The 27,173-nt window shown below is 39.9% G+C and overlaps 1 protein-coding gene across 3 annotated transcripts in view; it reads left to right on the top strand.

Annotated features, from left to right (window-relative positions):
• Positions 1-2,525: 2,525 nt before the first annotated feature.
• Positions 2,526-27,173, top strand: part of DOP1B (DOP1 leucine zipper like protein B) — a 50,073-nt gene continuing 25,425 nt past the window's right edge. The window contains exons 1-12 of one of the 3 annotated variants that reach the window (XM_061453642.1): positions 2,526-2,964; positions 5,627-5,801; positions 16,958-17,139; positions 17,224-17,394; positions 20,247-20,436; positions 20,942-21,040; positions 21,781-21,904; positions 22,619-22,719; positions 23,174-23,288; positions 25,658-25,778; positions 26,284-26,403; positions 26,996-27,101. In XM_061453642.1, the coding sequence (XP_061309626.1) occupies positions 5,664-5,801; positions 16,958-17,139; positions 17,224-17,394; positions 20,247-20,436; positions 20,942-21,040; positions 21,781-21,904; positions 22,619-22,719; positions 23,174-23,288; positions 25,658-25,778; positions 26,284-26,403; positions 26,996-27,101 (1,467 nt within the window). In that variant the 5' untranslated portion in view covers positions 2,526-2,964; positions 5,627-5,663. Of the gene's footprint in view, positions 2,965-5,626; positions 5,802-16,957; positions 17,140-17,223; positions 17,395-20,246; positions 20,437-20,941; positions 21,041-21,780; positions 21,905-22,618; positions 22,720-23,173; positions 23,289-25,657; positions 25,779-26,283; positions 26,404-26,995; positions 27,102-27,173 lie in introns of those variants that run through there. The other 2 variants (XM_061453643.1, XM_061453644.1) reach the window with 2 other exon arrangements.

The raw sequence follows: 27,173 nt of genomic DNA, 5'->3' as shown, positions 1-27,173 counted from the left end.
CTGTTGCACTGTATAAAACTTTTACGCATGGTTTACTGGTTTTCTTTTCACAGCATGTCACTACCATTTGTGCTTTGGAATTTATTAGCCAAAGAAAATGCTTGGCTGTGCAGTAGCTGTGGTGACATGGGACTATAAAGGAATTGGATTCACAATTGTGAGAGCTTAGTGGAGGCAGTTTCCTGGGAATGACATAGCAGCAGTGGCTAAGCTTTGGGAGTAGAAGCTGTACCTGCTGCCGCCGCATCAGCTGGTATAAACTGTGTGCAAGCCCTTCAGGACTTTCTGAAGGAGAAGCTCCCAGTGTACTGGTTAACAGCACAGCCAGCATTTTCACAAGCTGTAGCAGGCCAGCTGTTCAGCAGAGCTTTCTTTGGAAAGCCAATGATCTGAAGGTGTAGGGGTAGTCAGTAAGGAGATAGGTCTGCCCTAAAACTTTCTGAATCTAAAGGGGATTACTACCAGGTCATTTCTATCTGGGACCCCAGCAATGCTGATAACTGTAGTGTGGGACAGACTCTTGGATTCATGATGGTTCCAATGCTGTGTAGTACAGTGCTTTTGTTTTCAAAACTGTAGACATTCCTCGAGAGTTTAATGCCAGTTTATCTAAAATGCTGAGGAGAATATACCTAGCTCAGCGGGTTGTTTCATTGAATTTTTCCATTTAAGTGTCTTGCCATATAAATAATGCAGATGATATGAACTCTTGAAAATTCATTTATGTTCACTGATAATTTTAATTAAACCCATCTCTTATAGTAGCATAACCCAACATGTAGGTAGTGTCCTGACTTTGTGGTATTCCTCTAAGCCTAAAAATGTGTCAAGAGAATTTAGATTATATATGCCATTCAGTATAACTTAAAACGCATAAATGCAGAATATAATTCAAACTCTAGCCTCATGTTAGGAATGTTTTTAGCTTTTTAATCTCAAATAGCAAACAACAACAACAAAAGAATCGTGATATTTTACAATGGAAATTCTTCAGTTTTCTTTTTTGTTCTGCAAAAACTTCATTTTGGAGCTGACAATAAAGGAGTCTTCAGGTACATGCCCACATAGTCAGATACCCTGATCTGATGGGCATTGTCTGTTTTGTTTGGCATTGCATTTTAGAAAGCTAAGCTACGTTGATGCCCATGGCACTGAATGTACCTACTGCTGTGTATACCTAGAGAGAAATGTTATATTCAAGTGTTTGTTGCAGTAGGAGGAACCCCCACCTGAATTTGCAACCTGGTTGACTGTGTGCTCTAATACCATCCCATTTCTTAAGATTTGTCTTTTAAAATGATGACACATCTGTAATACAGCTGTAAATCACTGCAGGACATTCTGATGTTCTGTGACACACATTTCCCACACCTGCTAGGCATTTCTCTGAGGTTACCCAGCCTTTTGGGCACCCACACTGATCTCATCAGCACTGCAAATGCCAGCTTCCCAAACTGAAGACATACACAGGAGCCCTGGGGGCCACAGGAAAGCCTGCAAACAGCTCCTTACATTTTACTGTGGCTTGTATTTGTTAGAAGAAATAACATACCAAATAATGTTACTAAAATCTGGCTAGGAAAGGGAAAGGCGGGTGATCTCAAAAAACATAAGATAGTAACATAAAACTTACTGGAGATCATTGTTGAAACAGTATCCATTTTCAAATGCATCCATCAGAATGCCAGCCATGAGTATTCCAGCAATATCCATCCAGAAGAAACTTACAACAGTTTCTATGCTCTCATCTTTAATAACTGAACAGGTGGGGTTTCCTTGATTTTTTGGTTGGTTGCTTTGTTTGGTTTTTTGGTTTTTTTTTTTGGGGGGGGGGGGGGGGGTGTTGCATTTTGAACTACCAGGATTATGTTAAAGGGGAAGGGAAGGAAAAAGAAGGAAAAAGAAAGTAATAAAGAAAAAAAAATAAAGAAAAAAGAAACTGAGGTTAAATAACACATTTTCACATAATATAAATCTTTGCCTGACAGGATCAAGTGTTTTACTTTCCATGGGTATTTTGCTAGTTTAGGGTTGGTTTGGTTTTTTTAATTTGCCGTAGGACTACTAAGACCGAGCACATGAGCTTTCTTTCCAGCCTGTTGTACAGGGCAGAGGGCTGCTTATGCTGAACTCGAGCCTACCACAAACGTGACAGCGGGATCCCGGTGCCAGCCGCCTCTGCACGGTTTGCCGAAAGCGCTTCGTGCTTACACCAGCCGGAAGAGAAGTGAAGCTGTTAAACGCGCCTGTACTGGCTTCACAGCCCGGGAGGCGCTGAGCTCGCCCTCCCCGCAGACGCGGGTAGCAGCGCTCGCTGTCCTCGCCGGAGCGCGGCGGTCACACGGACACGCGTGGCTTCGGCTCCGTGCTTCCGCCATGTCTTTTCCAGCCCGGGCGCTGCTGATGCACCAAGAGAAGGGAGCGGCCCGGGAGTCACCGGCCGGCAGGCCTCCGCCCCGACCCTTCCCCGCAGCCCGCCCGGCAGCGGGGCTCCGGAGCGCTGGAGGTGGAGTAGGGGCGGACGGGAATGCTGAGGTACTCAGTCCAGACCGCCAGGGGGCGCTTGGCGCCGCGGTCTGACCACCAGGGCGTACCATTTCCCGCCGGGCGGGTGTTCACGGATAACCCTCTCCGGGCTGTAGCGCCCACCGACACTGGCAGCCTCCCTTCGCGGCTTGGCAGCCGGTGAAGACGAGAGCGGCCGCCGAGGGGCGGGGACGCCCTTATTCCTCCTGCCCAGTGTACGGGCTTCCCCTTCCCCGCGCTGCATCCAGTGGTATCGCCCCAGCTGCCGACTGCGCAGCGGCCCTGGCCGTGCGGAAGGGGGGGCATCTTTTGCTCTCCCCTGTTGTCATAGAGACTGCGGACTGTCGCTCCCCATTTCTTCCCCCATCCCGTCCCCCCACCGAGCTGGGACACGTCGCAGCCGCCGGCGGCGCGGAAGGTCTGTGGGGCCCTTCGCAGGTACGGGGATGGGGAGGGAAGAGGGGCAGGGAGCGAGGGGGAAGGAGAGCGCAGTCGGCGGGCGTGTGTCTGGTATGAGGTTAGGGGGCAACCCGTGTGCCATATGCGGGATCCGTGATGCCCATGCCTGCCCCTGACGGGGGCCCCGGCTCCGCGGCGACCGGGCCTGGCGTGGCGCTGCGTGTCCGCCCCGTGGGCTCCCAAGCCGCAGCTGGGCGCTGGAGCGGCCAGCAGCCGACGGCGGGGGTGTCCGGGGCGGGGGGAACCCGCAGAGGTTCCGCAGCCCAGGGAGGCAGAACCTCGTCCCTTGGTATCAGAGGCAAAGCGTCCGTCCCGTTCACCTGTCTGCAGACAATGCGGAAGGCTGTGAACGTGTCCATTCAGTGAGGAAGTTTGCAATCCGGGATTTGGAAGACGTATCTGAAGGTGACTGGCATTTTTTTTGCTTATAATTTTAATCTTCCTGCATTTGTATATAAGCACAAACACGATCTATTTGCCATATTTTAATTATTGGCTTTTTTTCAAACCTTGCTAGCAGTAATCAATGCACACTAAATCATTACGTCCATCACTGCTTTTCTGGGTGGGAATACACTATTCACCTGCCTTTTCGCAGCACAGTCCAGAGAAGGTGTCTTGATAACACTTTTTTTTTCCCTCCAAATGAAGTTTTGTTTGTGTTTTGTTGTTTGTTTGGATTTTTTTGTTTGTTTTTCTTGAGTTGTACATCCTATTTTACACTCATAACCTAACTAAATCTTACTTAAAGAGACCAGGTTTTAGTGCTATGAGAATGCTTTAGGACATGATTTTCACAGAATATTTAGAACCTCTTTAAGTGCTGCTGATAATGTCATTGATTCCTGTCCTCTAAGGGATTCATGCTCCCGGTTTGCATTTAGAGGTGAAGGAATTTGATGTGTTCTGCCAGCAAAACGGCTGCTGGGTTCTAAATGATCTGGACAAATCTCTTATTTATGAAAGTGGCAGCACTCTTGACTTGGCAGAGAAATGCTAGAATGCTTTCTAGCTCATACTTTGTTCAGAGGAGTATGAATACAATCCAGTAGCCCAATGATTAAGGTACTTACATGAGATGAGGGAAATAGGGTTCAATTTATTGCCATGGCAGGGCAATATATCAGTGTCTATATCAGATTACTCACAATTTGTGCTGACATTATATTGCAAGTTTGCCGCTCTGTTAGGTTTTAAGGTAGAGTTGATATTGTCTTTTTAAATCTTGTTGGAGCAAGAGTAGCAATATGCCTGATGAATGTTATACCCTACATGGATTTTCTACTCTCTCTGCTATGAAAAGCACTGCATACACCCTGGTGAAAACATAAAATTAAATCTTTACTGTAGCAAAACAAACAAGCAAAACCAACCAACCCAAACCAGCCCTGATGACATTGTGTGATAGTACTTTTATGTTTTTCCATAGACGTGGATCTAGGTTGGATGACAGAGCAATTGCATTTGCAGAGGTTGAATTCTGCTGTTGGGGAGTGCAAACCTGTATTTAATCCTGCGTTTAAAATCCTTTCTCATTTTTGGGTGTATCCAGCAGTTTTTGGTTTTGAGAGTTTACTACCATTGATGGAGCTATTATTGTTTATTAAAGATTATTTATTAAAGATTGTATTATTTACAACAATAGACAGTTATTGATCTCATTTTTTTTAACACTCTGAGAGATGACCTGCTTTGAAAGAATGTAGAGACAGCTTAGGTTTATTTTTGTGTCCTAACAGTAGGAAATTGAATGAAGATGTCTTTCAGAAACATTATAAAATGTTTTGTTATGGGACTTGGCTTTCTCTTCTTTATCAGTCATGGAGCACAAATTGACCTAAGTCTGGCATTCCTAAACCTAAGCATCTATTATCTTTTTATATTAGCTAACAGGAGAACTAGTGTCATAGAGTGAAAATAAGACTTTTCAGTGCATAAAATCCAATCACGCTTGTTTCCAGTTGTTCTAAACCAGATGTGTTTGAGGTTTTTAATCTAAATGCATTACAGAATGTGAGAAAATCAGGTCTGGATAACTTTTTTATCCTCCATAAATATATATGGGTACTCTTTGGTAAAATAAAGGAAAATCAGAATGCATGTGGTGATGCTGGCACAATACCTTAGTCTTGTACTTCAGCAGCTGCTGTTGCCAAGTTGACATGCAGAGCTCGGAGAGCTCCTTCTGCTGTTGGCTGAGAAGTCCTTTAACGGAATTCCTTTTGGAAAGTTGTATTTTGATATGAAATGTTTCACATTCCAGAGCTACTGGTAACCTTTCAAATCACAGATGACAGGTTATGAAAACTACTTGTTTCTCCCTATCTCCTTGTCAGTACTTTGACTGTCTAGAGTGAGACTTCATATTCCTTCTCATTGTTACTGTGTGAGAGATCCACATGCATGGAAGGAAAAAACATGTTTCATAAATAGGAAAATGTGACTGCAAAACTTCTAAAACAGACAGTGGGGAGTTGGAGTCATGTGTGTTAAATTATTTTTAACATTGTGTTGAAACTTGATCAGGTGCCCTGTTTATTGTGGTCCATCACAGCTTCTACATATTTACTATCCTACAGTACTTTAGGTTTGCCAGAATTTAAAAGTGGGTTATCTTTTTGTAACTGTGTACATGTTTTAGCTTATCAGGCAATTCCACCTTGCTATGAGAACCGAAGATGGATCCAGAAGAGCAGGAGTTACTTGGTGATTACAGATACAGAAATTATTCTTCATCAATTGAGAAAGCTTTGAGAAACTTTGAATCGTCAAGTGAATGGGCAGATCTTATATCTTCCCTTGGCAAACTCAATAAGGTACAGTGTCATAGGGGTATTTTTCATTTGTTTATGATCTTTGTATTGTTATTAACTTTATAGTACTTAGCAAAACTGAAAAATCATTCTGCTAAGTCTGTGTCTTTTGTATAAATGTGAGAATTTCTGGTAAAACCAACAGAGGTTTCCTTCAAATGGTATTTGTTTCCTTTTTACAGCTAAGTTAATTTAGTTTTTGCAGCAAAAGAGCACTTAAGGATGCTGGTTACTCACTCTACAGCAGCTAGAAAAGAACAGGAGGTCACAAGTTTTAGAATATATTGAGTCAAAGTTTATATTTAAAGATCACATTTACTTGACCATGCCCTTCCTTTGTATTTGGGGGAACAATTGATTTGTGACTGGTGTTGTCTTTTGTGTGACCATGGAAAACATGCTGAATAATGGAAGAAAGAAAAAGACTTTTAAGGGAAAACACTTAGGAAGTGTCCTCTGTCCTGCCCAAGAAACAAGTTATATGGTTTTGTGTCCTATAATGCTCTGTCTGAGTCTGCGTGGGGAAAGAGTAGTTACAGTCATTAAGGAAACGGGTGGGAGGAGTCAAGTCCCGCAGAATTCATAAGGAAACATCTGTTGTTACCAGATAGATGCCTCACATGATTTTGCTGTTGCTGTTTGCCTTGGTTCTACAGAGTGTTTAAACAGGAGAGTCATAGATTTTATGGAGTCGTAGAATATCTCAAGTTGGAAGGGACCCATAAAAGCCATCTAGTCCAACTCACTACCTAAAACTAAACCATATGACTAAGAGTGTCATCCAGGCACTCCCTGAACTCTGACAGGCTTGGTCCCATGACCATTTCCATGAGAAGCCTGTTCCAGTGGCCATCCATCCTCTCTGTACAGAACCTTTACCTAATGTCCAATTTGAACTTCCCCTGATGCAACTTCATTCCATTTCCTTGTGTCCTATTGTTGGTCACCAGAGAGAGGAGATCAGCACCTCCTCCTCCTCCTCCACTGCCCCCCTAGAGCATGTAGACTGCATTGAGGGCACCTATCAGCTTACTCTTCTCCAAACTGAAAACAAGTAACCTCAGCCACTCCTTGTAAGTCTTGCCCTCAAGACCTTTTGCCATCTTGGTCATCCTTCTCCAAACACACTGATAGTTTGATGTCCTTCTTACATTGATGCGCCCAAAACTGCACACAGTGCTCAAGATAGGGATGTGTAGAGTTGGGTAGTCTCCTCCCTCAACCAGCTAGCTATGCTGTGCTTGATGTACCCCAGGACACAGTCAGCCCCTTTTGGCTGCCAGGGCACACTGTTGACTCATATTGAACTTACCATCAACACAAACCGCCACACCTCTCTCAGTAGGGCTGGCTTTCCAGCTTCTCATCCCCAAATTTGTATGCATTACCAGGATTACCCTGTCTCAGGTAGAAAATCTTGGTCCTGTTAAATTTCATATGGTTGGAGATTGCCCAGCTCTCTGGTCTATATCTTTCTGTAAGGCCTCTCTACCCTTGAGGGAATCCACAGGTCCTCCTAGTTTGGTATCATCAGCAAGTTTACTTAATGTACACTGAATTCCTGCATCCAGATCATTTATAAAAACGTTAAAGAGCACTGGCCCTAAAACTGAGCCCTGGGGAACTGACTAGCTGCCAGCCTGATGTAACCTCATTTACTATAACCCTCTGAGTGCGACCCATCAGCCAATTGCTCAGCCAGCATATTATGGACTTGTCTAGCTGTGTCCTGGGCAGTTTATGCAGAAGGATACTGTGAGAGACTCGATTGAAACTTTGCTAAAATGTGAAACCCCCACACCTATTGGCTTCCTTTGGTCAACTAGATAGGTGACCTTGTCATAAACAGAAATTAAATTGGTGACCTACCCCTCATGAACCCATACTGGCTATGCCCAATGACTGTGTTGTCTCTCAAATGTTTTTCAGTAACTTCCAGAATAACTTTCTTCATTACTTTAGCAGGTGCTGAAGTGAAACTGACAGGCTTGTATTACCAGGGTCTTCCTTCCTACCCTTCTTGACAATTGAGAAAACATTTGCCAAATTAAGGGTAGCCATGTTCTTTCCTCTTCAGAGGAGAGAAGCTAAATATCACTCTGGCAATAGGATTTATGTATTTCTGCCTTCACTGTTTCATCATGATTCCTGCTGAGTCACTAAGGCGAGTTAGAGGCCTTCAGAATGCTGCTCCCAAAAGGGAAAATAAGAAATAAGATTAATGAGAGATTTCCTACCTTTGGCGGGAGGTAGACTTTGATCTTTTATCTTGACCTAGATGAACGCACTGAACTGATTAACACCCATCTGAAACTCTTATTCAGGTACAGAAATGCTAAAATATGTAGCAGCATAGTAGAAGCCAAACGAAAGAGCTTTTAGCTGTTACACCAGTCCATCTGCTGTGGTATTTATAGACTTAATCATTTTAGGAGCTTAAGTATTGGTAGAGCAAATCATTCACGGTGTTTATCTGCTTCTGTCTGTTATCTGAACATAAGGATATGTCAGGGGAGTATGCTGCCAAAAGGAAGATTGTGAATTAGATGTCAGTATCTATTCTCATAACTGCTATGATTATTTGGTTTCTTACATCCTAAACCATAAATATTGTTGTTGAGTTCTGTTAGTGTTGCGGGGAGGGGGACGTGTTTCTAACATAAGAGCCTTATTTCTATTACAGTCAGTTCTGAGAATGGGTAGGAGGGAGGAAATCAAGAGTATCTCAATGATAAAAATGTTTCTAAAAACCGCACATGGTTATATTCAGGAATCTGGGTGTGAGTAACTGGTGTTCAGTGATGCCTATTAAGCAAATGTGAAAATGCTGAAAGAGGATGTGTAAGTCAAGGCATTTCAGAAGTACTTTCATGCTTCGAGAGTATTGCTTACTTTAATCGTGGGTGTTCTCGCTTATATAGGTCTGATATTTTCTGAGGCTTTCTCTCCTGTATGAAGGCTTCAACAACACTTCGCGCTATTGAATCCAACAAGTTTAATACACACACACACTTATTTCTATAGAAGCTTGGTGGCATTACCCTTTCAATACAAGGTCTGGAGGAAGCAGCACAGGCTTTTGCTACTTAAGAGAAGAATAATGGAGGGAGCTGATCCAGATCCCTTTGGCCTTGGCTGAAACAAGTGATCTTGGAGCTCTTGCTGCTGTTGCTCATGGTGAAAAGAGACAACTCTACTACTTCTTTCCACTGCTAATTAGCTGCCAAGGTTAAACTGAAAGGTTTTTTTTCAGTTTTTCTTGTGCTTCTGTGGTTCTAGAACCATAGAAGAACCTGGTCCTATGCTTCCCTAGAACCAGGGAAGCAACAGAGAAACTGGTTGACTTTAATCTGAATGGGCAGCCAAACCGGTCAGTTTGCAGAGCTATAAACAGTGGTTTTTTGTCACTTAAGGGAGATGAGTCTTATCTAACTTCACATGACTTCAGTGTAGACAGCTTCACCCTGAATCAGTTTTAGACAGGGACAGAAATAAGTGGGGGGAAGGAGGGGGGGGGGTTGTGTGTGTGATTGTTGGTTGTTTTTTTTTTGTTTTGTAGCTCGTCTCTTGCTATATAAAGTAGGTCAGATGAATGCTGTCCTAAAATTGCTTGTGTTCCTCACTGGTTTTATAGGAAGCCTGAGGTGAGTTACTATTGTTTTGTCCATGTTGTTTAGCTGACCTAGGCTTCTAAGGCTAGGTAAGGTGAACCTCTGCTGCAGTGTTCTGAACAGAACTGCAGGTACCAAGTGTGAACATGAGTGAAGAATGGAGAGTTGGCAGAATTTACTAACTTACACTACGCCCCAAGTTGTAAGGGAAAGATTCTGGGGGGGGTTAATTTAAATAGTGCGTATTATGCATCATGGTGAAGGCAAAACAGTGGAAAGTAATGCTTGCAAATATTTGCAGGAGAATTCAGACAGATGCAACTGGGTAGATTAAACAGGCAGTAAACGTGGATGTTAATGGTTTAAAGAGAGTCTTCAGCTTTGCCCCAAAATTTACACATGTTCCACTTGTAAATATCTGTCTCTGTGTGCTTTGCTTCAGTTCAAGCTCTATTTACTGTAAACCAGTGATTAGTAGTTGCAGCATAGGCTACTACATGCTTCAGGAAGTACAATTATTGTCCTTTCAACACTGTTTTCAAATACAGCTTTGAAGCATGTTTCTATTCTTTTTGCAAATCTGTGTATATTCATTGTTTGGAAAGCACCGTTTTGTGACTGGTGTTTTCAGATGTTCTTACAGACTGCTGCATTCAGAATACAGTAATTCTTCTCAATTGTCTTAGTGCTAAAATGTGATTGCACTGTTGCAGATTTTGCCAGTGTGTTCTAATGTTGTGAAAAGAAATCTCTGAGAAATCTCGTTGATAGAAAAATGCTGGGGGCAGAGGTACTGTCTTTTTAAACCTAGAAGTAACCGGTGGTTCAGCACATGTGGATTTATTGGAGGAATAGGTGCTTTTAACACAGTTTTTATATCCAAAGTACTTGTCGCTGTCTATTCAGAGTATAAACAGATATGTATATTACATAAAATACGTATAAAAGTGTTCATGTGGGAAGAACTTCAGGCAATTAAGAGGCTAAAAATATTGTGAAGTTAGGAAAATCCAAGTTCATAGCTTTCATTGGGATTTTTAATCCGGATTATAGGCATATATATTTTCAGAAATTTTAACAGTGGGTGCAGGCAGAGTAGATAAGTGGCACAGTTTGCAAAATGAAGAACTGAGCAGTAGCAAATACTGGATTTTGCAGTCTGCTTTTGTAAGAAAATTACGAGGGAAGGCTTTCAGTAAGTCTCTGAAATTTACTTATTCATAGAAGAGCACAAATCTTACTGGGTTTTTGGCAAGTGCATGTTTAAACTCCCCTGTTTCTTCATTTAATCCATATATATTAAAAAAGAAAAGAAAAAGCCAACCAATCTACCAAAAAACACCAACCTGCATCTGTTTGACAGCAATAATGGACAGGATTTTGCTGCACATATTGGCAGAAATACTTAGTTCAATAATTTTTCAACAGTTTTTGGATATCCGGTGGAATATAACTTGTACATAAGCTTCACCAGTGACTGTTGCCACTGAGCCTGGCTGGACGGCCAGCGTCCCTTTTCTGAACAAGATACTCATTTATAGTTAGAGTTCACCATGAAAGCAAATATTGTAACATTTGAGGAATCAATTGTTCCAGAGGGATTTAGTTTATGCTTACAGCATGGTTAACAGGCTCAGTAATGATAGCAATATTTGCCCTAAAAGAGCACTTCCAAACTGCTTTTTATCTTTGATCATAACACAAGCGTGTAAATGCATGGATTATAAGTTCTTACAATATTAATTTTTACTATTTAGCCTGCAGTTTTGAAGTTGCTTTTTTTTTTTTTAATTTGACTTGCAATAGAAAATAAGTGTGTTACTTCTAGTTTCTGCAGGCTTTTCTTGATTCAGAAACCTCAAGGTGAATATAGAATCATAGAATTGTTAGGGTTGGAAAGGACCTTAAGATCATCAAGTTCCAATCCCCATGCCATGGGCAGGGACACCTCCCACTAAACCATGTCACCCAAGGCTCTGTCCAGGCCGGCCCTGAACACTGCCAGGGATGGAGCATTCACAGCCTCCCTGAGCAACCCATTCCAGTGCCTCACCACGCTAACAGTAAAGAATTTCCTCCATATATCCAATCTAAACTTCCCCCATTTAAATTTTAACCCGTTAGCCCTTGTCCTGTCACTACAGTCCCTAATGAAGAGTCCCTCCCCAGCATCCCTATAGGCCCCCTTCAGATACTGGAAGGCTGCTCTTAGGTTTCCACGCAGCCTTCTCTTCTCCAGGCTGAACAGCCCCAACTTTCTCAGCCTATATCTTCATTCAGGAGGTGCTCCAGTCCCCTGATCATCCTTGTGGCCCTTCTCTGGACCTGTTCTAGCAGTTCCATGTCCTTTTTATATTGAGGACACCAGAACTGCACACAATATTCAGGTGAGGTCTCACGAGAACAGAGGGGCATGATCACCTCCTTCGACCTGCTGGTCACACTCCTTTTTGATGCAGCCCAGGATACGATTGGCTTTCTGGGCTGCAAATGCCAGCTCATGTTCATTTTCTCATTGACCAACACCCCCAAGTCCTTCTCCACAGGGCTGCTCTGAATCTCTTCTCTGCCCAATCTGTAGCTGTGCCTGGGATTGCCCTGACCCAGGTGTAGGACCTTGCACTTGGCATGGTTGAACTTCATGAGGATGGCATCAGCCCACCTCACAAGCATGTCAAGGTCCCTCTGGATGGCATTCCTTCCCTCCAGCGTATCAACTGAACCACACAGCTTGGTGTCATCAGCAAACTTGCTGAGGGCGCACTCAATCCCACTGTCCATGTCAGCAACGAAGATGTTAAACAAGACCAGTCCCAACACCGATCCCTGAGGGACACCACTTGTTACTGGTCTCCAGCCAGACACTGGGCCCATTAACCACAACTCTTTGTGTGCGGCCATCCGGCCAGTTCTTTATCCACCAAGTGGTCCATCCATCAAATTGATGTCTCTCCAATTCAGTGACAAGGATGTTGTGTGGGACAGTGTCGAACGCTTTGCACAAGTCCAGGTAGATGACATCAACTGCTCTACCCCTGTCCATCAGTTCTGTAGCCCCATCATAGAAGGCCACCAAATTGGTCAGGCAGGATTTCCCCTTAGTGAAGCCATGCTGGCTGTCACCAAGCACCTTGTTGTTTTTCATGTGCCTTAGCATGCCTTCCAGGAGAAACTGCTCCAAGATTTTGCCAGGCACAGAGGTGAGACTGACTGGTCTGTAATTCCCTGGGTCTTCCATTTTCCCCTTCTTGAAAATGGGGGTTATATTTCCCTTTTTGCAGTCGTTGCAAACTTCACCTGACTGCCATGATTTTTCAAATATTATGGACATTGGCTTAGCAACTTCATTTGCCAGCTCCTTCAGGACCCGCAGATTGATTTCATCAGGTCCCATGGACTTTTGTACATTCAGGTTTTTAAGATAATTTTGAACCTTATCCTCTCTTACAGTGGGCCTAGGGTCTTCATTCTCACAGTCCCTGTGTCTGCCTTCCAAGACTTGGGTGTTGTGGTCAGAGCCTTTGTCAGTGAAGACTGAGGCAAAGAAGTCCTTCAGAACCTCAGCCTTCTCCAAATCCTGGGTAGCCAGTTCTCAACTAAACACTATCTGTTTGGAGCAGAAGGAGAGAGAAAGACCAAAAATCAGTACAGCTGCGCAATTGTTTGTTTCAGTAGTAATACTTAATGTCACAATATGTCTGTTCTTGAGGGGAAAGAAGAGAAGGATTCTTCTGAAACATGGATTTAATGAGCATAGTCATTAATTACACCAGTTGCTTCATATGAAAACTCTGCCATGGCTTTATAACATCTTTTGGCCAAATAACAAACATAAGCGCCATTTACCTTCTGTTGAAGGCAAGCCTCATATCTCTGAGAAGAGCGAAAGCCTTGTCTTCTAATTGCTTTATGGAACTTCACCACACCCGATGCGCAAATTCAGTGTGCTGAACGAGGGATATTTTATACATCTTCCTCCCCACCCCCTTTTTTTAATATAACTCCAGCTCCTTGTTTACAATTTTCTCACAACCATGTCTGAACTTCATGCTGCTATATGTAGGGAATCTGTTTAGATTTTTTTTTTTTTTTTGAACTTGGATAATTAATTGGAGGAAAATGGAATCACAGGCTCTCCTTCTTCCCTTCTCCTCCCAACCAGTGTTGTCTAAAACATGAATCATAGTATCTCCTAGTTGCATAGAATCTTATGAATATATATATGTATGTGCTTTATTTTCTGGAATTCTGGTTATATAAATAAAAATATTTACTTGATTTGGTTTTGGTTTTTTTTTAATGTCTAGGCAAATTGTTACAACATCTTTAGTGGTGCTATAAAGCAGTGCAGAATGACTTAAACCAGTAATGTGGAAATGCAAATACTCCTCTGTGTGTCTGTGTTTGTTTTGTTTTAAGGCATATGTATATACTGCTGTAAAGAACAGTCTTCCCTTTCTATCCTTTAAAGCCCACATTCAAATAAAACCTGAGCATGCTTATGCATTAGAAAAGTTTTGGTGTGTATAATGTGTTTTCTAGTCAGTCATAAAGAAAAAATCTGTAAAAAGTTGAAAACTAAACATGCACCTGGACACAAGTTATTACTTCACATGTCTCATTTTTTCTTGACTTACTGATTAAAGTTTTTATTCTAAAAGCCAGTGGTAGGTCAAGTACTTCTTGGGTTTCTGAGATTGTTCATTTCTCATTGCTCTGTGAAAATCAAACCCTGGGATTATATATTAAGTGTGGAGTACTTGCTTGCAGTTCAGGCTTCTTAAGCCAAACCTTTCTAGCAGTTCCAGTGACATTTAACACTTCTGCCACTGTAATTGCTCATGTGGAAATCAGTTGGAGACATGAAGGGAAAGCAGATCATGAATGGGCTTCAGCCTATCAAAGACAATCAAATTAAGCTTACAAGAATCTTTAAAAGAGTGGGTGAATAATAAATATGGAAACCTAGAGTTGTCCATCTGTGGTCATTTGTGCTGGATTCTGAATGTGGAAGCAATGGTTTGGGATGGGATCTTCGTCTGCATGCAGTGCCAATGATACCAGCCTTGCTACCAGAACATTAACTACCTGTAGCAGCTGAAATTATGGCGGCATTTCAGCAGTCCTGTATCTCACAGGCAAGTGATTCCCTTTTTCAGTTGTTTGAGCTCAGCTTGATTTACAAATCAAGCTTGATTTAAAAAATCAAGCTTAGCTTTGCCTGTCAGCTCACAGAAACTAATTAGCAATTTTAAATATGTATATTATCATGTCACTCTTATTTCAACTAACAGTTTTAGATCAGCCCACTAATTAATGTCTTGCAACCCTTCCAAAATTCTTTGATCCTTGCCATTCCCAACAGAGAAGCTGTTAAGAATCTGAAAATTTACCTTTCAGCAAAGTAGCAGCCAGCCCACCCTGCTGCTGGAAAGGCTCTTGGTGCAACCGCAGTCATCTCACATTTTGCAGTGGGGTTTAAGATTCCTTGCATGTGCTGGAAGATCAGAGACAACTGTTAACTAGGAACACCCACTCTTGAGAAGAATTGTGGTTTGTGTCCAACTGTGTATTTCTTCAACCGAAGTCAGGAAAAAAAAAGATTGCATGCCTTTGAGAAGGGAGTTTCATCTCGGAATTGTTCTGATGTGATGGACTGAAACTCTCCTCAGCTTATCTGTGAGGATCATAACAAATGTCTTCAAATCTTGCTCAAATCTTGCTTCCAGTACAGAGATGTATTCTGATTCTTTAGGTGAAGCAGTATAGTTGGCACACATACATGAATGTAGTCTTGTTCTAAGGTAGTCTCACCTGGTGGAATTTGAACATGTGAAGGTTTCAGAGTTACTCAGCAGAAATACTTAAAATTGAATTATCCCTGAATATCCACTATTTGACTCCTAGTATGCCTGGAGTATTTTTTCCTGTTCTGACTAAATGTTTTGCTTGGCTATCCCTGATGTTTGGTGAAGCGGAGTTTTTCTTGACTGGTGCAGATTTGCTTGGTATCCTTAGGAAATGATATAAGTTAAATGGCTTTTTTTATGAGATGGCATTATTTCTGTAATGGATCAGGTTCTCGGTGTTATAAATAGTAAATGTTTTCATTTTCTACCTAGTTGATATTTAAATTTTAACTGATAGACTTATTAAGATGGTATTTGTTCAATCATGAGAGAAAAAATATTTACCATTAGCATACTTTCCTATAATTACCTTCTTACATATATAGAGAGGGTGTAGGCAAATACATACTGACCAATATGAACAGAATGTTTCAAAGTCCAGCTTTCCTGCAGTCTTTGAAGTTCTTACAAGTATTAAGGATTTCAATCTTTACCATTGAATTAATATTACTCATGTAATATATAAGTAAATCTCTCAAATATAAGATATTAAAGGTAACTCCACATGTATAAGCTAGTTTAGTTTCATGTGTGAAATGTTGCTGTAGTCTTGGATTCTCATGTCCAACAACTGCAAAATCTTAAACAATAAGTTGCACACACCTTTGAAAGATGGTGGGTTTTTTCTCTTCCTCTTACTGCCAACGAGAGTATTCATCATTCAAGTGAATGCCACGATCATTGCTGAACTGCGTTTGTTTTTTCCTTGGAAATGAGCAAAGAAGTGCTGGTTCATTTGTCTGCTGCTTTTTCAAAACCTTTTTTCAGGCAGGATAGAAGAACCTCAAGTTTAAAACCGCTATGTAGAAGACAATGACTTAACCTTTAGGAGAGTCAAGAATCTACCTAATCCTGAAAATATCACAAATGTCAATCCACAGTGAAACATCTGTTTGCATTAGCAGGAAGCAATCAAAGGCTAAAGTGCCATTTGCTTGCAACATCTTTTTTTAATTGTCTCTGAATTGATGAGACATACTTCTTAACCTCACTGAAATGCATGCATGATTAAAGGAAAAGAGTAACCTTTCCAAAGAAGTGCTAGTTTGTTTTTTTTCCAGAGACCTGGCCTGTCTGCACTACTTAGTTAACTGTTTCCTGTTGTGAAGATCTTTTACTTATATTTCTCAGTACAGTGGGTATAGTTAATAAAGCTTACTAAATGTAGCCACGGAGAACTACAAATAACTCTAAGATGCTATTGTCCCATTTAATCATGCCAGCTTTGGTCAGAAGGTTTCTTGTTTGTATTTCAGGTACAAGTGAAATTAAAATTTATGAGAAAAGGTAGTTCTTTGTTGCTTTATTCTCTGTCCTTAAAAGCTGAAATGCATTTCTTGTCACTTCCCTGGTTCCCCTGGAGGTACTATGAGGGTACCCTGTCCTGTCCTTTAACTTCCTTTTCCAGCCTATAAGCAAAGTAAGATCAGACTTTTCTAGATTGTTTATGACTGATTCCAAATGAAAACTCAATTGCAGGATTCTCCTGTTTCAGTGTAACAAAGTGCATTTATGAGAGAAAACTCTTGAATGTATTTAGCTCTTTTCAATGTGCTAGTAGGAAGCCTTTGACACAGAGTCATCATATGCATTTTCTGTTACATTATAACTACTTATTCTCATCTTCTTTCTTCCACAGGCTCTTCAGAGTAACCTGAAGTACTCTCTATTGCCAAGACGGCTGATCATCAGTAAAAGATTATCTCAGTGTTTGCATCCAGCACTACCCAGTGGAGTGCATTTAAAGGCATTAGAAACCTATGAAATAATCTTTAAAATTATTGGGACAAAATGGCTTGCCAAGGATTTATTCTTGTACAGGTAAGCTTTTCTTTAAAAGCATATGCATTTCACAGTCTATTTTAATTAACTAATATTTCTTTTGTTTGTTTGTTTTTAATAAAGCTCTGGTTTGTTCCCTCTGCTGGCAAATGCAGCAATGTCAGTGAGGCCTGTTCTCCTTGGTTTGTATGAGAAATATTTCCTTCCCCTCCAAAAGTCCCTCCTGCCTGGTCTTCAAGCCTTTGTAATTGGACTGCTGCCTGGACTGGAAGAAGGATCAGAAATTTATGATAGGTGAGAACTAATGCTAATGAAAAATAATAGCCAGTATTTTGCTTTTTTAAGGAATTCTCAAGAAAATTCTCTTAGCTCTCTAGATATAAGGCTTGATAAAAGAGCTTCTAAAGGTGGAGAAATGATGAGTCCATGAAAGATGCAGTAGATAGTGCTAAAGCAGAAAAATCTTTTCCCCCTCTGTTTTTATCTCAGGAGGAGAAGAGGAAAGGGAGGGTTAAAAATAGAAGTGCTGAGAGAAACAAAAAAAAACTTATTTCTTAAAACTCCTCTGAACTCCTAAATAATTAACCTGAATTCCCGAACCACTGCCTTATCGATAAATTCTATTTAAATATTGTAACACAAGAGAGCAGCTGAATTTTTTCCTGTACTTCTGTATCATATATTTACCCTCAGGTTCTGAAAACACAAGCAAGAGGAAACTCTTAGAAAATCTGTTGTGGAAAAAAGTGTCTATTTCACTTTTGGGTGCCCTGGCAGTAATGACAGTGGCATTTAGTATGATAAAGTCAGGATCAGGAAGTGTGCTGACAAGAGCAACTCTACACTCATTTGTATAGTGGTTTTACTTAGCATCATAGAATCATAGAGTAGTTAGGGTTGGAAAGGACCTTAAGATAATCAAGTTCCAACCCCCACGCCATGGGCAGGGACACCTCACGCTAAACCATGCCTATGAACCTGTGGTCCACCTAGCAAATTGATGTCTCTCCAATTTAGAGACAAGGATGTCACGTGGCACAGTGTCGAGTGCTTTACACAAGTCCAGGTAGATGACATCAACTGCTCTACCCTTGTCCATCAGTTCTGTAGCCCCATCATAGAAGGCCACCAAATTGGTCAGGCAGGATTTCCCCTTAGTGAAGGCTGTCACCAAGCACCTTGTTGTTTATCATGTGCCTTAGCATGCCTTCCAGGAGAAACTGCTCCAAGATTTTGCCAGGCACAGAGGTGAGACTGACTGTTCTTCACTTACCATAACTGTTTTGTAAGATTGTTTAAGAACTTGGACACCTTAGGTTTCATCCAAATGTTTCTTTGTTTAAAGAGGTTACTTAATGTTGCAGTGGTAATGTGCTTCCTTCTGTACTACTAGTCTGGATGTATTGGCTGTTCTCTCTCCTCTTTATGGGAAAAAAAACCCGAAAACACAGAGAGAGATATGCTAGGCTGCAAAGATTACAGTGGAAAGGAGAACTAGTTCTACATCTAGTGCCTCTTTTTACAAACAAGTATTAAATTGAAGGCTCATATTAATTGGTGGAGTGGCTAAAAGTAGATTGCATGTGATCCCAACTTGGTGAATAGCATTTAGTTGCCAATTCTGGAATACCAGATCGATGGACAAGTATATACCTCTTGCATATCTCCTGCAGAAACATAAATTTTAGTATGTGCTTTTTGTCAGGCGGCTTATAAGTGATGGTGTATAGTTTTCTTTTTTCCCCTACTAGTTGCTGGGGATGTGAGGGAGAAAGGTGTTCCCTTGGAACTAAGTCTCCTGTCATCTGAAGTCTCTTTAGGGAGACTGAACCTATTTTGAAACTGCCTAAATTTGAAGCCATGAGTTAATGGGAAGTGCAGATTAACTTCCAACATCTGAGTTGTGTTTTTTATGCCTTTTCCCCTATTGTTAATGGCACTGTTTTCCTCTTTACTTTGAACAGACAGCACCACAGACAGGAACTGACTGTATGTTTCCCTGTGAAAGATTCATGATAAAATTAATATATAATTTTGTGAAATATAAATTTACATGAGAAAGTCTTTAGTTTACTTATCATAATGATTCTGGAGCAGGAAAGGTAGATCAAGATGTCTTCTCAGAACATGTGTCAGGTTAATTTTAAATTTGACTTAACAAGAGGCTTTCCACTGAAAGTTTTCAGAATCTTCAACACTGAGGACTAACAGTAATACATCATGTGCTGTTCCTGAAAGTGGTGGAAGTACTAGCTCGGGTCATGCTTCAGCCTGGACACTATTCCCTTCTTAGACATATGCATATGCATGAGTTTGCACACACACCTACACGAAATATAAAAGGAAATTGGCTTGAGGGCTACTTCATAAAGAAATGGAAAAGAACATCACATTGCAAGGGGTGGGGGATGGTGGTGTACCCTCTTCTGTGCTGGACATCTTCCTCTTTTCTCACTTCTACATTCCTCATGTGAGGTTTTAATTCCTACATTATAGTAAATATTGTGATTTAACCACTGGAGTACTGACAGAGTGGCAAAAGCAGAAAATGTGGCTTCAGTCACAGGACCTCCAATGTGATTACTTGTAAACTAATTTCAATATACATTCCATATTTATTATATATAAGTATATATATATATTTCATATCTATTACCAGTAAACTAATTTCAGTATGTGTGCAGTAGCTGACTGTGTTATTTTATCTCATGTTTTTCTTCATACAGTTACTTACAGATTAAGCCCATTCATTTTTAAGCACAAATTTGTAGGGTATCTTCCAGATCCCAGATTGATTAAATTGGCTTCCAGAATCTTGCACCATCTTAAATTATTTCCAGTTCATTATTGCACACCTCTACAGTAATTTGGTCAGAGCTAAATGCTTGCAGGTAATTACTGGCAAAGTTTCTAAAGTATCCACAGAAGCTTTGTCTCAATAAGTGTGCACAGTGACAAAAGATTTTTTACTGGTTTTGTATAATTAGATGCAGACATCTTCATGTGAAATGGGAAATACTGATAATACAAGATGAGAAAAACAAATAAATGATGTCAATATTAATTCTGTGTATAATTGCCTTTTTATGATACCAAACTGATCTAACAAAAATCTGTTTTCCCATGCAAACTATATTTCCGTACAGAACAGATGCTCTGCTTTTGAAGCTCTCCTTATTGATGGGCCAGGAAGTGTTCTATGGAGCACTCTGGGGCAGTGTCCTGGTTGGCCCATCCATCAGGCTGCCTGCTTCTCTTTTTGTTGTCAGTCACATCAACAGAGAGCTGTCTGGAAAACAGCAGAAGTACATGCTTGGCACCGATTATAGGCTCACAGTAAGTTCATTGAGCTCCTCATAGAACAGTTTTATCTACCACAATACAAGCATACTAGCAAATTATGCCTTCTCTGTATTAAATTTGAATAACCTGCTCTTAACGTTTTGGAGGGAGAGAAAGAGAGGCTGAAAGGTCCACACTTCAGAATTGCTTTATATTGTTACTTCATGGGAGCATCTTTTCTGAAACATAGGAGAGACTCTCCCATACAGATTTTGGTTAGCCTGTAGAATGTAAGTCTTCTGAAGCTTCTGTAGTTTTTGGTAATCGGTACTGCATACAACCTTAAAAGACTGTGTTTCAATTCCGAAGATAAACCTGACATTTATTCTCTACCTGTTCTTTTTTTTAACCCACTTTGTGGGTAGGAGTTAAATGGCTTCTTACAAAAAACAGTGCTCACATGTAGGCAAGTTTTCTTTCTTTCTTTCTTATGATTATTAGCAGTGATTGCACTTCAGGTGCTATCATGAAGTAAACTCTGTTGTGCTTTCTTTAACAGATAAAGTCTTTGTGTGTATCAGTATTGGATTCAAATGTCCTTGTGCAAAGAAACACTCTAGAAGTGATTCTCTTCTTCTTTCCATTTTCTACAGCTTTGGTAAGAGGACTGTTTTAGTATAGTCGCATGCACACTTTGTGTAAGAAAGTGTCTGCTGTGAAACCAATCCAGCTTCTACCTCTGTCATTGCCAAAAGTCTGAATTTTGTACCTTCAAAGTCATCAAACAGATACTGCAGTTTCTTGTTCCTGCATCAGTTTTAATAGTAGAGGAGACTCTGCTGCTTCTCAGACTCATGCTTTCACAGTGATAATTGCATGATATTTGGAATGTTCTTGAAGTATTCAGGCCTGAGAAAAGGCATGTGCAAAAAATATCAAGCTTCTTTTCAACTAGGATTTCAGCATTTAGAACTGTCTGTGCTAAGCGAAGATACTTCTGTTAAAGACTAGAGAGAAAATATTGCTTGAAACTAGAGTTGTTCTCCATCATTTTCTAATTTACCTGGTAGTATAGCCAGTGTTTTGAAAGTAGCAAGTAATTTTAGGCATGCAGTTATAACATAATGAAGTCTTTAGTACTTTTAGCTTAACTTGTAGCTCTATACCTTAAATATGAATATTATCACAATTGAATCAGATGCCCTTTCTTGAGATTTTTTCTCTACAGAATATTTTGTTGTTGACACTTTGTTGCTTTTTTTGTTGTTGTTTTTTTTTCCCAAAGCATTAATATCACCTGTTAAAAAAAAAACAACAAAACACCCAAACCAACTCATTACCTCTTTGACTTGTTTCAGTGTTCATAAGCAGCTGAAATGCCTTTGTTTTTCATCCTAGGACTGCAATGAAAGCACTATTCTATTGCACAGGACTGATTTAGTCTATATTCTGTCAGCTGCTACACAAACATTGTTGAGAAGAGACATGTCACTCAATAGAAGATTATATGCATGGTTGCTAGGTACTGTACAATATACAGTGATATCAAATATTCTGAATACCTAAGAGAAAAAAAAGTCAGTGCTTAAAATTGCAATACACCTTTTCAGCAGTTAATGAATGATGATAAAATAAAGTGTTGTTTAGTTGCCATTTATTAAGTATCTGATTAGTAAAATTAAGCATTTATTTGGCAAATAAGTCTACTCTTCACAGATTAATTCGTTTCGCTGTCCTGAATCACAGGGTATCTGATTATTTCTAGTCTCTAGTCAATTTATTCTGAAGTGATTCATTGGACTAAGAAGAGTGGGTGCTATTTTAACCTTGCTTTTCTGGAAGTAATAGTCTATTAATTCCCCCATGGGCTTAATTGTAAAGGAGAGGCTATAAGAGAGCTAAAGCTTCTCCTCATCTGCCTCTTTTTAGCATGAAGATGCTAAAAGTGATCAGGGCAAGAGCTGCAGCCAAGTAGCTGTATGAAGGCATTCCTTGCTAACCCCATGTGTGGACCAGGCCTTGGTTTTCATTTATGTCCAGTATAGCACATCAGGATACCTCAAGCTGTGATATGTGGGTTGTCTTTGGGAAGTATGTGAGTTTGTTTCAAGCAAAGTGTTGAAACAACAGAGGTTAAATATGCGGTATAATTTCAGTATTTGTATAAATGGCATCTGTGTAGTGCTCTGTACTGTAGCGTTTCTGTGTACTCCTGATGCCTCTGTTTATCTTGTAGGCTCTGATATTAAAGGTGGTACTTTTGCTCCAGACTCAACAACTTCAGAAGACCATGCTATTTATTTCTTTGGAAAATACTCTAAAGATCTTTTAGTTGAGGTTGGTGTTTGCTGCATACAGATGTATTTGTGATCCTCTCAAATGTTAGTGCAAACTGAATCTAGAATTGTTCACTGTGCTCCTTGGTTTGTCCTTCACTTTCTGTCCCTATAGATAGTGCCATTTTGGTGGTTGTATTTTCATCTACCTGGATGCCTGCTCTGCTGTATTTATCCAAATATTGGATGCGCTTATAATACAAATGGAATCTAACAAAACCAAAATGTAGCATCTTTGATGAACTGCCTGAATTATTTAAAAATGCTTCTCTGAATAACAACAGCTCTTGAGTACAGATGATGAAAAGATGTCATTGATTTGTTTACCCTTAATGGAAAATTGAAATTCAATTGTAGTCGGTACAAAACAAAATCAAATTTAGAAACACTTCAGGTATTAGTAAAATAGCAGTCTCTCTTCTCTCCATAACAATTTGATGTTTTCTTTTTACTAGAGTTTGATTGAAATTTTACAGCAGAAATTCCCAGAGCCTGATACAGAGGAACAGCATCAAGCTTATTTGAAACCCTTCCGCATCCTAGTTAGTCTCCTTGACAAACCTGAAATAGGTAATGTAGCTTGTCACTTCTCTTATGACTGCTAATGCCTGTTAGAACTTGGCTGTCAGTTGCCTTTGACAGCAGGATTTAAGACACACCCTGCACAGTTCTTCCTAATTCTGAATATGCATGCATTGTTTATTAGTGTGCAGGGAGCTGTGTTCCCTGCCTTGGACCTCATTCAGAATGGTGCTTTGGAGCAAGCATCCCCTCCAGGTTACCTCTGGCTCTTCTGCAGAGCACTCCATTGTAGGATGGATTTATCCTAGGGAGGATAACACTCTTCTGTGCCCATAATTGCAATTTGGGGGACCTGTTAAAAAGAACTACTTCTGCCCTAGTCTCAATATTTTACTCAATTCATTCCTTGGAGCTTATTTTCTAAAAACACTGTTAGACCTCTTTTTGTTCTGTCTTATAAAGAGGCTCCTTTGCAGAAAACTGCTGCTTTTGCCTGGGTGTTTCCAGTGCTTGATTGTGCTTGCAGGACTCCCTAGATGCATGCATCAGACTCTCATGACTCTGTTGCTTTTCCAGACAGTGTAGTCCCACAGCAACTAGTGTGTGATGGTACTGCTGCCAGAGTGGACAGTACCACTTACCTGCAGGTATTCCAACTGGAAATAACCTGTTATGTGTGTGAGGAGGTAGGGATACCTCTTTCAGTGGCACTGCTTGCTAGTGCTAGCCTGATGCTGCTGTGGGAGCTATAGTTTTAGACCTTATGACTGAGCTATGAAGAATTTTCTCCTCTTCCCTGTCACATGTCTGTCCTGTTGTGTACATGAAGTTGTCAGTGCCAGAAGGGTGAGGCTCTGCTGGCCCTTGTTTTAAAGGTCAAGTTCTCCTTTCTCTGTGTGAAAACTAAACCAAAATGACTTGACAGAGTTTTAGGATTTAATAGTATTCTGTAAGAGCTGTGTATGTGCGGACAAGTCTTTGAAATTATGTTCTAAGCGTAGATTTAGAACAAAACTCATGTACTGAGACTAAACCCTTGGGTGGCAGTTTGTTTCCTAGGATCTTGTATGTGGTAGGCTTATCCTCTTTCATGGGTCAGGCAAGTACTTTTAAGCACATTTCCTGTTAAAGAATTATCAAAGCACTGCCAGGAAAAATAAGGATTCTCTATTTCTTATCTAACAAATGAATGCTACCTTAGTAGAAGCAATTGTTAGTCTGTTTGTAAGACAGTGGTGCTAATGTTTCCTTCCACTGGTTTTAGCTGTTTAAAAAACAAACAAACAAACAAACAAACAAAAAACAAACCCCAAACCCAAAATTTATTGTAATTGAAGTTTCTTATATAGAGCACTTTTATTTCCTGACAAAAATGCTGAAGAAGACACTAGGGTTGTTGCATTAGAAATTTATGGATTAGTTTAATTTAGAAAGTAGATGACAAATATTTTAACTGTTGTGTGTTTTATTTGGCTGACAACCAGTGTTAATCGGAACTACAAATCAGGGTTATTTAGCTGAGCTGCATTGCATAGTTTAAACTTTCTGATGCAATCAGCACACAAAATATAACTTATTAAGCCTTAAGTCAATATGACTTTCACTTCCTTTTGAAACGGATTCAGCAGCACAGCTTCTTAAAGGTAGCAAACTAAAACGCAACAGGAACCTTTCACCTCACTTTTCCTTTTTAGAAGTACTCATTGGAATCCTTTTATGCCACTTTAAATGCTTCCATGTTTAGGGTATTGTACTTATTATTGGTTCACCTCCTTTATAGACAATTTCAGATAAAATAATAAAAGTGACCCTTGAAAATTAGATGCAGTTGTCCCCACACACCTAACTTTTGTACCTTACTCTTAAAACTGTGTATAAATATGCATTTTTGATATATTTCAGCATTTAAACTGTCTCGTTTTGCTTATTTTTCCATCTTCTGTCCCTGGAAATTTAATCAAGGCTGCTATGTTAAACATATATAGGTTAATCTGATTGTTTTTCTTATGGTTACAGACATGGAGAGTATTTTTGGCGCATGAACTGCAGATTCATGGTTATGGTTGTGGCCACTTATAAATGATTGCAGTGTAGGTGTCTTACTGAAGTGACTTAAGTCTAATGTAGAACCAGTACTATGGCTTTCCAAGCATCACTTAATTAAATTTCCTAAAATGAACAACAGGTGACATTTAAGTAGAATTAATGCATGCATATATATATATATATTTAGCCACATATTTAATTTTATTGTAACTGGAAAATCTGTCGTTTTAAAAAGCATTTTTCTCCTGCTTGGGTGAATGTTTTGTTTTTTCATCTACCTACCCCTAATTTAAGCCTATACAAGTTTGCAACTGAGCTGCCTAGCAATCACTTTGGTGCAACTACCAGATTCTTTTTTCCTTCATTTGTAGGGCCACAGGTTGTTGGGGATCTCTTCCTTGAAGTTATTAGAGCCTTTTATTCCTACTGCAAGGATGCACTTGGTTCTGATCTTGAACTCAGCTACAATCAAAGTGGCAACATACTTACAAGGTATAGCTACAACTTTTCAATTATGAACTGAAACTCTATCAGTTATATTAAACTGAATTACTAAAATCTGACCAATTTAAGGAAGGTCAGGTTGTTAAAGTGACCTTCTGTATGGAAAATCAGATTTTCTATTACTTCCTTTTTTCCCCACACACAATTGATTTCTCTTCGTTAGCAGAGAAGAAAATAAAGTACACTGCACATGATTTGCGTTGATTAAACCCACTTAATATTGGCCAAAAATCAGTCTGGTGGCAGAACTCTTAGCCTTTTGATTTTCAAAGTTGAAGACTTGACTTCTTTCATCTGGGAGAAAGATGCTTAAACTCTAGCTGTTCCAGAATGACTTAGTCCTTGATCTAAACCAATCAATATCATTTAGCCTGTAGAGAAAGGGGGGGAAGTTTTCAGAACACATCAGCTAGTACTGTAATGTGCATGCTCTTGGAATCTTCACTAACATTTGTTTTTGGTTTGTTTTTTTTTTCTTTTTCCTTTCATACAGTGCAATAAAAGAGAACAAAAATGCTTCAGAAATCGTCAAGACAGTCAATTTGTTGATCACATCCTTAAGCACAGATTTTCTTTGGGATTACATGACCAAATGTTTTGAAGAATGTTTCAGGTGTTTATGTTGTCAAACAGTAGTGTTCCTCTTAGAAATGCCACTTAAGAGCTATTTGTGTAAGATAATAGTGTTTACTGAAACATTTAAATTCTGGAAGGGACAAAACACATGTTAGAATTAGACAGGTATGCAAGTTGAATCCTAAAGTAATTAAAAATGCAAACAGGTAAATGATTAGATGTAAAGTAGCAACCTGAGAACAAAAGAAATTATTTTTAAAATGACAGAGGAGAAAAAGTTTTGGAAAGGGAGGCTGAGAGGTCTTTCTTGGAAGAACAAGTGGGTTTTCAAGAAAAATAGAGATATCTATCATTCTATTGGTTTCTAAATACAATGGAGAAGATTATACTTCAGTAAGATTGCATAGAGATTCAATCTGAAAATTAGAAGTACTGTAGTATCCCACATGCAAGCTACAATAAAGTGGTTTTGACAGAATTTTTTATCTTGCTATATTAGAAGTTCCATTTTACTTTGCTTCAAAAAGCCTGGCTGTTCAGTGTTTTGTGCTGGGTTTAATGAAGCTTTTTATTATAATACGAATTTTGAGAAGAAAAAAGCTTACATAATAATGTTTCTCTCCATCCAGAAACAAATCCACACAGACGAGATATCTTCTTGAAAATATTAGCACTCCTCCCACAATTTCAGAGCTCTGCACGCTGTTGGTGTTTCTTCTTGATGTGATTCCTTTGGTAAGGCAACATTAAGCTGCTTTGAAGTCTTAAGAAACTTAAAATCAAATAATTCATATTGTGATTACCTAA

Source organism: Pezoporus flaviventris, unplaced genomic scaffold (assembly GCF_033815535.1).
Source record: "Pezoporus flaviventris isolate CSIRO_AGI_PZ_B2104156 unplaced genomic scaffold, CSIRO_AGI_Pfla_v1 ptg000015l, whole genome shotgun sequence".
NCBI lineage: Eukaryota > Metazoa > Chordata > Aves > Psittaciformes > Psittacidae > Pezoporus > Pezoporus flaviventris.
The sequence above is the reverse complement of the archived record's forward strand: the minus strand, read 5'-3'. Positions and strand labels throughout refer to the sequence as shown.